General features: G+C 49.2%; 2 protein-coding genes across 3 annotated transcripts; one reads left to right on the top strand and one right to left on the bottom strand.

The window, feature by feature from the left end:
* Positions 1 to 930: 930 nt before the first annotated feature.
* Positions 931 to 1,254, bottom strand: FVEG_14766 (hypothetical protein; the record flags this gene model as incomplete). Its single annotated transcript, XM_018903752.1, has 1 exon — positions 931 to 1,254. One exon carries the CDS (start codon positions 1,252 to 1,254, stop codon positions 931 to 933), a length of 324 nt encoding a protein of 107 aa, XP_018743626.1.
* Positions 1,255 to 7,599: 6,345 nt separating this feature from the next.
* Positions 7,600 to 11,738, top strand: FVEG_01048 (hypothetical protein). Of its 2 annotated transcripts, XM_018887824.1 has the most exons (5): positions 7,600 to 8,896; positions 8,945 to 8,970; positions 9,026 to 9,093; positions 9,156 to 9,387; positions 9,440 to 11,738. In XM_018887824.1, exons 1-5 carry the CDS (start codon positions 8,720 to 8,722, stop codon positions 10,581 to 10,583), a joined length of 1,647 nt encoding a protein of 548 aa, XP_018743628.1. In that variant the 5' UTR covers positions 7,600 to 8,719; the 3' UTR covers positions 10,584 to 11,738. The 2 variants fall into 2 exon arrangements, with proteins under 2 accessions (XP_018743628.1, XP_018743627.1); XM_018887823.1 differs by having other exon boundaries at positions 7,600 to 8,970.
* The last annotated feature ends 643 nt before the right edge of the window (positions 11,739 to 12,381 follow it).

Here is a 12,381-nt window from a genome sequence, read left to right as displayed (position 1 = left end):
TCCATTACCCCACGACGCTGGAACTTGGAACACGGTAAGAATTGCAACTGCGCCGTAGCGAGCACTCGCGACTCTCAGTGCCCATGTCAATTCTCTAACAGATTTCTGCACGCGCCATCACACCATCACATTAGTGAAGGGAACTTATCGTCGCGATTACCCCTCATTCGACGGTCAGGAGACGCTTTCGCGTTGAAGTCTGGTAAGGCTCAGGGATAGTGAGCTTCTGGTAGCGTCGGGAGGGCTTTGAGGGAGGGGTGACGTGGTGGAGTCTAAGTCGTGAGTCCATCCCACATTAGGAGGTGCTAATGGATCCTCAGACGAGCTGGAGAGCTGACGAGCAGCGGACTAACCGACTGATGCGAAGCGATTGGGTCGCTGAGGGCGACTCTTGTAAATTATGGGGTTTGGCTGCAGCTCACCACAACGTGGAACCCGGCTTCTGTAGTGTCATTCGTCTCTGGGGAGATGTCAATCAAGTAAAACAATAAAAGCTAAGGTGAGATGATACTATGTATGAGTGTATCCGTATAAGGTAGCTACTAGCCTACGCCGTCAAATCTCGGCCTTTGATGGCTGGTAAGTGGCAGCTAGAGTTAAACTATTGAGAAAACCCAAAGCTTGCGAAGCCGCTGCTCTTGGCTCTTCTGAGTCTTCTTACCCACGGGCCGCAATGCAAGGGATTGCAAGCTCTTCGATAGCCATCTTCATTGGGCATGAGCAATGACCTACGATGAGGCTCGGCTTAGACAAGCGGTAGTGTGTGCTTACCGTGATTTGGGCCGACCCGTTTGCGCAGTTAATTATTTTGACCACTCTCCGTATAGCAACTCAACTCCAGTGCGATGACGATGTTTGAATAAGAGAAAGACGGTCACGGCCAAGAATGACGTCGAATCTTGAGACGGTGCCAGAAGGGAGGATCGGGAATTAAGGTCGTGGATCGACGATAAAGATACTGCGCAGCGCGCACTTGGGCCATGTCCTCCTGGCCGGGTCGTCCAAGTTCAAGAACTCTGGGCACTTACGGATACAGGGAGTTTTGACAGGCATTTGGCATACTGGGTGCAAACGGTCCGTCAATCTGTCAAAAGTCGACCCGATACTGCGACAGAGGTTAATGTAGGTCTGCTCGAATTCGTTATAGCATGAAAGGATAAACCTGGTTTTCAGCTGTGTTATTGTTCGCTTTGGCCATCGATAATCCCTCGAGAGGCTTTTAGACGCCACTAAACAGGAATATCCCCCGCCCATGAAGCCAAGCGATAACTTGATTGAGACAGTCTTGTCGGAACTGAAATCGAGATTGGCGATCTTGAATTGATTAAGAAACCTGCCAAAGCTCGTTTTGGTACTGCTAAGGCAGATCGAGGCTGATGAGGATGGCTGAAGAAGAGTCCAGCCAGGCAGCGTCTCGTCATCGCATGTCACTAAAAACACGCCATCTATTTTGGCTCGACAGCGACACCATTGAACCTTCGTAACAGTCTAAAAAATCTTCGAGTGTGGTACCCTCGGAGAACAAGATCCAACAGGCCCGCGCTGTCGGGAAGGCTTCGACCAAACGAGAGGGGGATTACTCTGCATTGACCGCCGAGTTTTGAATCTTGGTGAGGTTCAGGGAACAGAGGCAAAAATATAGCGATTGACATAGCTCCACCAAACATGATGGAGATTCGTAACGGTTACTGTACTTCTGGTGGAAACTGACCGGAAAGAATGGAGTCTCCATCCTTTTAGGCGGTTTGATATATGGAAGCTAAGAAACGAGCAAGCATAGGCCATGTACGGAGAGACCAATGGGTTGAGCCTGTTGCTGTGAAACCTGAAGATTCGTGTATAACCCAGGCCGCAGCTGTGTTTCCAATTCCGATATCAACTGATGATGTGTCGATACAACATTGACCAGGGCCATTGCTGAATTCTGGAAGATGAGCCGCTGGATATCGTGCTGCTCTCAGTCACAAGGTCGGAGCCGCGCACTCAAAAAGCTGCATCTTCCAGGTACAAACAACGCAATGCAATGTAACCAAAGAACTTGATGGTGTGGGTTGGATGCAGATAGCTTGATGCCAAAAGCGGTTCGAAGTAAACAATTGGCGCTTTTTTTCTTGGTCGCGTCAAGACGCGGTCTCAAGATGTCGACATTAATTTTCCATCCATTGGAGGGTATGAGATTATTCGTGCAAAATCAAAGACCATGCGTCAGAGTTGTCCATCTGCTGGAATTGTTCGGAAGGCTTTCAAAAATAGCTTCAAGAAATCAGTTGGTGCTGCTGGGCTTCTCATAGACTCTGCGCCGAATGCCATCAACTCCCAGCTTTCCCCTCACATCATTCTTTCATGGCGGCAGGGAAGGACCCTGGTAAACCTTGTGAAGAACAGGGAGGGTTGCTGCAGTGTCAGCGATAATATCAGCTTGGCAGCGGAGGCTGTGCTTGGTGAGAGGCAAGGTGACGCCCATGTGAGCTAACGACAATAGTGATGGTTTAACTGAGAGCTTTGTTTCGAGAGGAGGGGGGCCAGCGGCTACCGGCAATTAGTATTCTACCTTTTTTGCAATCAGAAGCTAAATTTTCAGCCTTTTGCATTGAGTCAATTGAGCAATCATGGCGCATGCATGGCTGAATATCGTATCAGTTAAAGTCAATTCTTATTGTCTAAGAGATCAGCATATCTTTAGTTTAGGTTAGTGAGGGGAAGTTTTAGCACACCAACAAAGACGACAAGGAAACCAGACAAAGAAACCGTCTCAATAGGCAGACTCGAGCGTCTCGAAGAAACAAAGATCCATTCATGATCGTCCCGCTGGGGCCACAGGTTTCGGACCTTTGAATGCCGAGAGCAAGACGCAAAGATGGATCGCATCTATCCGTACTCCGTACATACGAGCACTCATACAGAAACACAGGGCTGTAAACTGAACAAGGATGTGAAGCGAAGGAGCCACGATCAGCAAACAGGTTCGTTCGTCATATGGCGCTCCAGCCTTGCCATTGGATGGCTTGGTGTTGGAAGTGAGCAGTCTGACTTGAGGTGTAAGAGGATTTCTCTGACCTTGGCGTCGGAGACCCCGCGCGAATAATACCTGCTAAGGTGCTGTCGCCATCGATAGCGCTGAATACAACCTCGAGATAACCTGTTCTAGTAGCTGTGTTGGTTCCCGTCTCGGAAGAGAGCAATGTAAGTTGCTCGGGGACTATTGTTGGAGAATGTTACCCGTCAGCTGATGTCCACACAAAATTGTACTCAGCCTTCAGAGCCCGGGAACGAAACGCCTCCCGAAGGAATTCAAGGGTCTGGTCCCTTGGCCAGCCTTTCGAAATCGATAGGGGTATTGAGTCTTCAGAAGGTTTCACATGATAGCTGTCGCCCAACTGTCTGCATTCCTCGCGCTGTCATGTACACGTGAGTGACCAACATTGAGTAAAATCAAATACCTGCGATGGAAAGTCTGGAAGCCGCTTTCATCCTGCAGAAGCTGGGCTTATTTCGAAAAAGGTACTACGATCATCTTCGAATGGTATCAAGTCCGGTAGGCATGTGCTCCGTGTCTGCAGCAAAATTGCGAACAGACTTGGTCTGATCTGCAACCCGAATTTAAATCTTGGATGTTTTGCAACATCACAATGCTCATGCAGTACCGATCCCATTCGCAAGCTACGAGGCATTGGGTATCTGACTTGATCAGCAACAAGAAGTTCGGGTACCTGGTTCCTACTGCAAGTCAGTCGTATGTACAGTACAGTATGTAGGATGTATGTATGTAAGTTGGCGACGCGAAAGGCTGAGCTGTAATTGCAAGCATGAACTGCCCTTTTTGGGCCCTTCTCTGTTCACCCCCACCTCGCTTGTTCCTACATACATGGAGTCGCCTCTGGAGCGTGTCTCCAACTTCTCTATCTGGACACTAGCATCGGGCTAGACAAGGGTTGGATCTTGCTTCTGACCCAACAACGCCGCGTTAATTGATCGTAACCTTGCACAACTCACAATGCCTTGCATTCACTCAGGAACCATCATGTCATGCAATTCTCTCTCAAACCAGTCCAGTCGAGCCAATTGTCGCGATTCATCTCATACTGAGAATGCGGATATGTCTCTCGGAGGATTCCATACTATAATTGCACTGGGCCCCGGTGGCTTGAATTTGCCCTTTCGACAAATAGAGAACAACATCAGGCTGAATAAGGAATCGCTTTGAGTCTGCTGAATCGCCAATTCACCACTGTCATTCGTCGTGCGCGCTGTGGGACCGCTGTGTTTCTGAACAAGGGCCCTAGTCGGAGTGTGACTGTCTCACAAAGAAGAAAAGGACCCTGGATTTTCACCGAGACAGACAGCTCCATCCTCTTTCAATTTCGACGGAACTGCTTTGATTGACTCTTGCCTTGAACCTGAGCTTAGCCACTGGCCTATGTAAGCGGAGTGTTCTCTACAAGGACATGCTCCTTAGCAAAGACGTTCGAGGCCTCGAGAAGCGTCATTCTCAAGAGCGTTCAACGGGCGCCTGCGGCTTCATACATAGTTGAGGAACGAACCCAGTACAGGGAACAACCCTCAGTTGACGACAGGGGACCCAGGCAACCGAGAGACGCCGAGGCTGCTAAGTTCCTGGGGCACGATGATGAACGCATTGAGCATAGGGATAATAAAGTGAACACGCAGTAGTATCCCATTTAGCATAAGCATAGACCAGGCATTGAAACAGCAGCGTACACGAGGCAAGCGGACAGGGCTGTAAAGGTGACAAGGACGGATATCTAGATGTCCAGTGCAGAGTCGAGGTCGACCAGGGGTCGAAGAACGGTTCTGTTACGGTCGAGGCAGTTTTTCAAAACAACAAGAACCTGTTTTGGCGGTTGGACGTAACTTGGACCAAGATCCTAGTGGGCGGTTAACGTCATGCTTCAGGGCACTCAAGGCACGTCTACAGCTGGAGCTCCAATGCTAGATCCCCGGAATAAAGACCAGCAGTACGGTTGTCAATTGTGCGAGTATCGACATGGGAAATGCCTGCCACAGGCGCCAAAACCTGTGTGCTATTCCTAGCACAGAATAAAGACCCGGCACCAAAGAAAGGGAGGCGACATTTTGACATTTGAATTGGAGCAACAGAATGGAGACGTTGGGGCCTTTTACTTTTTTCATCCGAGACACAGACTTAATAGTGTGATTACAAAGATGCTGGATTGAACGTTTGGTTACGAAGTATGGAAATTATTACGGACTTGACAGCGGTGCTGCCCAAGGGAGGGAGATTCACCTACGCAGGGAGAGACAGTTGACGGTGAGAATGAAGCTATATCCATAGCCGTAGGACAGTCGACTCACAAATCACTCTATTCTTCTGACTCGTTTCTACGTTCCGACCTGACACATCTTACACATCCGTATTAAACCTCTACCGCCAGTGTCACTCTTGTTGTCGCTGTCTCAACCGAGTCGCGGAGGCACGTCGTAGTTCCGAGCTCCTGGTGGCCAACGAGCATCGAGATTCTCAGACAAGAGGAGTTCACGGTTCCTTTGTCTGGGTTATATCGGGCTCCTCACGCCACTGGAGCCGCTGTTTCTGACGGAGCGACAATCCGTCAGACGTGAACCTACCTGACTTATTATTGTCTAAACTCGAGGTTGTTCATCCAATCCCGAAGCGACGGTGGTTTTTGGCACAAGGCTAGGACATTAGAAGCTGCAACAAGCCACAGCAATACAGACAGACTCGATTGACCACAGTCAAGTGCTCAGTCTTTCATCATGAGGCTTGAAAAAGGCTCCGGATTGAGAAGTGGTGTTTCTGGATCTTGACTGGTGTGAAGACCAGCTTTGGTTTAAAGAGCAAGAGAACGGACATCTGAGGTCAGAAAAACATTGCGTTTGACTGTATATCCTCATTCATTTAATTTAGCAATAGGCATTTTGTTACGGAAACAGATAAGTATAACTATTATGTACCTCCACTTTAGTATCTTTGAACCCTTCTAGGTAGTGGCGTAATATCCGTATTGTGGATTGTTTTCGAGGGTGATCTCTTTGAGACTGTCCATCAAATCAATATGGCTTCAACAAAGTCTCAGCTGCAGGGCGAGTTTCTTTGTTCAACATTTATGCGGGCAACGGTATCCATGCTTTTTGATATATTTGATTCTCCTTTTCTTGTCGCCATTCTCGTGATAACTCATCTCCTGTTTGTCTTCTCATTCAGGTTACTGGGTCGACGCATGGTCATGGATCCAGCTGTTGAATTAACATATCCAGCATCGCGGGTCGGGAGGACGCATGGGTCACAGTATATTTTATTACACATGTCGATGCCCTCACCGCTTCTTAACCTAGGGCGATGATGTAACCCGGTTGGTCGGTGCATGGCTGATGGCATAGAGAAACGCATTGAGCAATTGTGTAAGATATCCATCGATTGGATGTGTTGCGTGCGTCAAGGCTGACCAGGGGAATGGATGGGTGTCGAAAATAAACGGTCGATCATTCACGCAATGGGATCAAGTTTGTCGATATATCTGTGCTAAATCGAGATGAACAAAGACGATGAGATGGCCTACCAACAGCCAAGAGTTGAATCTCTTGCGATATGAGCTTGAGACAGCACTAGTAGCTAGGTAGATGGCGGTTAGGTATCGCTGTCATGGAAGTTTGTCGAGTATTCATCGACAACTGTTTAATTTATCATGACTCTATGGGTGGTATTCTTTATGCGAACTGGTACTGGCCTGGTTTGTGTCTGTGCAATGGACGGGATCCATAATGATAAATGGAAGCTCTAGAAGCCGGGAATGCACATGACAGAGTCCAAAGACATGAAATGTCATTCAGGATGCCTTGCCTTACCCAAGACGCTATCAAAAGGTTATTCCAGGAAAGTAAACAAGATTATCTCCTCTGCCAATCTAGCAAAGTCTGGCAGAACCAAGTTTGATGCAAAACATCCAAATTCAACTGCATATCATCCAATTCAAGGCACAGCTTCACAAACATAGCATAGCTCTGCCCTGTCCTGCCCTCCACTGCCTTGGCCAAGGACAAGCTCCCGCACGGTAGCTTAACTGAGGTGCTGCTCAACCTACTATACTACGTAAAGTGCCTATAATGCCCTGGCCTTGTTCTTTTAAGCGCCTGACGAATCCAGGACAAGGATAGTCCCAAAGGTCCAAAGTGACATCCCCACCTCCACTGAGCAACCACGCGCTGTCCTTCGGGGCGACGTCCATTCAGCATCGATAGATACCTGGTAAGTGGGCAGCGGACCGGCTGGGGGAGGGACTGGCGAGAGATGTGATTTGCTTCAGCAGTGCAGGCCTCTGCTGCAGGACGTAAAACGACTTACGGGAGGAGCTCTGTTGTGCTGCCCGGGTACCTTGTGCCTTGCCTTGAGGCCCTGAAGGTGCGTGCAAGTGAGATGTCTGATGTGAAAGTGAGGTAGGTGCCCACCCAACTATCCAATGTGGGATCTTGGTAGACTTGGTTCGACACGCCCCTTTCACACCCTCACACCTCTCTCCCTTGACTGCACTGGGCGTGCAGCTTTCGCCCACTAAACTCCACTGTAAGTCGGTGCTCCCCAGCGACCCCAAGGCCCCAGCACGGTCCCAAATCACCCCTAACAACCTTGGTGGGAATCGCCTGGGAAAAAACTCCAACCAGACAAGCCTTTGCCTGGACTGGGCTTGGTTGAATCCATTCAAAAGGCTTCAGCTCCCGCACTCACATCTTCACTTTGCTCCCCTTTCCCACCCATCCCGTCCGACAGTCTCTCCAAAAAGGCAAGCACGGTTACGGCTAGCAATCTTTATCATATCCAACTTAGACAGCCGCTCGCTCTTTCAATCGATTGGACACCCATATCAGTCCTTCTTCGATCCAGCCAACAAACAGCACTAACTAGCCTGAACTCGAAGCCCACCCTCGGATATCGAACAGGTTCTCACCAGTGATCGATATAAAAAAGAGAATAAGGGGAAAGCATTGAAAGAGAGGAAAACCCGGCGCAAATTCAATTCTCGTTCTTGGGAAAAAGGCTTTCTGTCTCGTCTCGGTGTGCTAGTTTTAGCATTACGGTACTCAGTAACCTTATCTTTTCCTTAGTACTAGCATCCAATTGCCTGTACTGTACTGTGCGTATTTGAGACCTGTGCGATTTGGTCCTCTGCCATCCGCCCAGCAACGCCCACCCCTGGTCAATTTGGCACTTGGTCTGGATCAGCTTAACCATCTCGATCCCTCTCGAGATAGGCTAAGACTTCGACGTCTTTTCGACTCAACTTGACTCTTTGCCTCATAGTCGTAAGGGCGACGACTCTCCCTGTCGTCGGACGTATTCACGATTACGTCTCTATCGAGTCTTGTTCGCCCCTCCTTCAAATGTCATTCGAACGAGTATAACGACCGCCGTCACACGCTATCGTCGAAACCCCGCCACGAGCTAATCTCCCATCATCCATCTAATACTTGGTTCGCCCACGAGCCGATTTCAGTACAATTCAACCTGTGCAAACCTTGGCTTCAGGCCATTTGCCCAGACGCTCGTTCGATACCATTACAGAGGTGTTACTGCAGCATTGACTTACTGCAGAACTACCTCTTCAATACTCCATCGCCGTGTCTTCGATATCGAGCAGCTCTCAGTAGCTGACGTGCTTCGACAGAATTCGATTAAACCCGGGTTCCCTCGAATCGTCCTGCTGCTTCATTACCATCATTCACAATGGAAGCCTCTTCACCTTTGGCGGCATTACACCGCCCGTCAATGCTCCCTAGTTGGGGTAGTCGAGATGTCTTTCGCGGGCACCCCCATTACTCTACATCTTCTGTCACATCTGCAAGCATGAGCCTGCGCGAGCAGATGCACAAGCATTCTGGAGACTATTTCAACGTCAAGGACGTACGAGGCTCCTCGCCCGCTGCGAGTTTGGCTGCTGATCTTTCCCAGAACTTCCGACTTGACAGCGATTCAAGGTTGGTTACGGCGCCTGGTAATCGTTTTACAGTGTCTTGGCTAACATACTTCAAGTCCTCAGTTCCCCACTCCCAGAAGAGCACTCTTCACGGCTGGCATGATGGGCAGCTTGGAAGGTCGAGGTGAGCAGGACCAACAGGGTCTAGAACGAAGAACCTCGTGGCTAATTGGCATGTTCCTACAGATTCAGTCACAACTCCCCCATTACCATCCTCGTCGCCTGCCCCACTGGCCGAGCTCAAGGAGTTAATGGAGGTATCACCTCTGCCTCACAAGACACCTTTCTTCACCCAGTTCGAGATAACTTCTCCAACTCCGGGGTCTACACCAGCCGCTGACGATGAAATGATTCTTGATTCCCCGGCTCCTATCTCTCGGCAGTCTTCCTTGGAACCTCCCAAGCCCATCATGGCTGAGTCAGTCTCATATTCCCACATTCCTCCTGGAACCTCAACTGACGTCTTTTAGAAACCGTAGAATAGCTGTCCCACGGAGACCATCCCTAACCCGGATGAAGGGTTTCAGTACCACGGCCGTACCAAGTCGCCAGGCTGATACGGAGCTGCCTCCGTTCCGCTTCGGTGCTGGCTCTCGCCTGAATCATACCAGCTCCAATCTGTCTCTCAGCGAATGTTTCGAGTCGACATCACCACCTCAGGAGCGCAGGCCCGCGTCTGCCAACAGTCCATGCCCTGGTCTTTCTGTCGGCCGCGCTAGACCCCAATTCCTCAACTTCAATGCATGCTCTCGCAGCAATGGCTCTCCTTCCATGAACTCACATTCCCGGCGACAGTCCAATCCCTTTCTCAGAAATCGAAAGCAGTTCCGTCGGTCATTAAGCATGTTCGAGCATCCCGCTGACATAATGAAGAGCAATTCAGAGGGAGAGGAGACTACTTCTTCCGCGCTTCAATCGGTTATGGATGTGGAGGAGGCTCAAGAGCCCGTTCTCCCCCATTTCCTTTTGGAAGACCCCACCGATACCATTCCTCGCATCACTCGAGAGACACTCGTCGACGTCTTGGATGGCAAGTACAGCTCCCACTTCGACCAGAAGATCGTGATCGACTGCCGATTTGAGTATGAATATGAGGGTGGCCACATTGACGGTGCTGTCAACTACAATGATAAGGACCTGCTCACAAATCAGCTCTTCCAGACTCCTATGGATGGACGGACGCTTCTCATCTTCCACTGCGAGTATTCAGCCCACCGTGCCCCCCTGATGGCTCGTCATGTTCGATCTGAGGACCGCACCGTGAATGCTGAATTCTACCCAAAACTTACATACCCCGAAGTCTACATTCTAGACGGTGGGTATTCGGGCTTCTTCACCGAACACCGGGGCCGTTGCTATCCTCAAGAATACGTTGAGATGTCCGATGAGGCTCACCAGCGCACTTGCGAACGCGAGATGGGCCGATTGAAATCTCGTAAAGGTCTCAGCCGTGCCGCGACCTTTGCTTTTGGTCAACGTGAGCCTTGTGTGGACGAGTCACCAACTGCTCCCAGCAGACCTCAGTCACGAACTCTCCATGCACCAATCTCCCTCCTTGGTGCCTCCCCCATGATTGGCGATCGATCACATGCTCGCCGTATGGCCTCTTACTAGACGTTTTATGATCTTTACGACTTGGTCTGTTTTGCACGTGGTAGAGTTCGACTCTATCGGTGCTGGTTTCACCTTGTCTGCTCCTTCAGGTCTATGGTCATTCCTCTCCATCGTTTCCTCCCAACAATGTTGTCTAGGGGATTCTTCATGCTACCCCATCCGCTTTGATGAATCCAGCGGCCGATTCGACCGCGGCGCTGTCATTTGATGTGCTCCGACAGCTTGTCCCTCCAACTAATCTTCACCACGATTAATCATTCTCATGCTCATAGCACCACCACGACCGCAACGACTTCTTCGCTTTTAGATCACTGACACGAGTTCTCACTCATCGACTGTTAATTTCCTTTTTCTACGTTTTACACATCAGCAGACAGACCCATTCATGGTTTTCAACTTTTCACGCTTTACATGGTCCAACGATGGAACCTCATTCACCAAGGAGCCAACATTACTCCTACTCTGCATTAGGGCGCGCATTATTCTTTTCTTTCATCTCAACTGCATCTGCTTTGGCGATTTCCGGACTTGCATTTTGGCTTCTAAAACATGTCTCGGGAGCAAGCTTTCCTGACGACTGTGGCGCAGTTCGCAATAGACATTTCGATACCAGATGTCTCGGCCTCTCAGTGGCTTCACCTTCGGGGACACAGAATTACCCCTTTTTACCGAAGCCATACCTTGGCCAGGCACAGCATGACTCGCATCTGTTACTCGGTACCCTATTCGACAGCCTTTTTGATACCAGTATCCTAGAATCATGGATACCTACCTATAACATCCCACCTGCGCATATTGTCGCACCTATACCCCCTGACCTTACAAAACGGGAATGGTTCACCTCTTTTCTTTGTTCTTCATTACATATTCAAACAAACCCCTCCCACAAGAGAAATGCTGGGAAGATGGGAACTACATATCACCCTCAGGCCTGGAATGTATTTATACCTTGTACGTAATAGGCACAGGCCGCAATGTCGCAGTACCATGGAAGATTGGTACTGCGATTCTTTCTGTAAATCTAGCTGGCGGAGCAGCGTGGAAGACGCACATGGCTGGCGAAAAGTGGCTTTACTTGTTCATCACTTGACATGAGGAGTACCCTAGCTAGATACCTGAAAATGAGGGATAAAACAGTTAAAAGTTAACATGCTGCTTCCTGACGTGATCAAGTCTTGTTGCGATGTCGAGAGAGGAGGATTGATTATTGTCAAATACTGGTTCATCTCGCTGTAAGGGACCTTGTTCTTAAGACTATTATCCCTCTTAATCAAGGTCTGAAGTCTAGCCTCGTAAGACTCTTCTTGTTTATTTTTATTTGCGCGGTCTTGTCATGTGGTTTGTTATGTTCCCGACTAACTATCTTGCAACTCGAAGCGGTCAAAATCGCAATGGATTAGATGGGGACCAAGTGGACCAACTGCATGGCCAAGGCCAAGCAATCAAGTCCCTGACCTAAGCTTGAGACTGTGTAGTGAAAGGTGCCAGAGCCCAAAAGCTTGTTTAGTTGCTGAGTAAGGCGGCTTTGATCATGTGAGGTTGTGGATTGATTGTCTGGCAGTGCATTCCAAAACTAACGATGAAAGTTTCAGCTCTTTTATGACAAGAGACTCATTGGGTCGCAGTGGGACTGTAACCTCACCGTCAGACTTCTGTTGTCTTCGGTTTTAACTGATACCTAGAGGCTGATTCATGGCCATACCTTATTCAAAGGTTTCAGTACGTATACACGTGACGCTTGATGAACGTGATGATCCCGATTACCTTGTGCAACGTGAATAAGCCAAGTCCCTACGTA

Source organism: Fusarium verticillioides, chromosome 1 (genome assembly GCF_000149555.1).
Source record: "Fusarium verticillioides 7600 chromosome 1, whole genome shotgun sequence".
In the NCBI taxonomy this organism is placed as follows: Eukaryota; Fungi; Ascomycota; class Sordariomycetes; order Hypocreales; family Nectriaceae; genus Fusarium; species Fusarium verticillioides.
This window is presented reverse-complemented; position numbering and strand designations above follow the sequence as displayed.

Excerpts from the sequence above, each read along its gene's own strand:
- FVEG_01048 (XM_018887823.1), top strand. The coding sequence starts at position 8,720 with ATGGAAGCCTCTTCACCTTTGGCGGCATTACACCGCCCGTCAATGCTC. Across the intron at positions 8,971-9,025 it reads CGACTTGACAGCGATTCAAG|TCCTCAGTTCCCCACTCCCA; the intron begins GTTGGTTACGGC and ends ACATACTTCAAG. Across the intron at positions 9,388-9,439 it reads CCCAAGCCCATCATGGCTGA|AAACCGTAGAATAGCTGTCC; the intron begins GTCAGTCTCATA and ends GACGTCTTTTAG.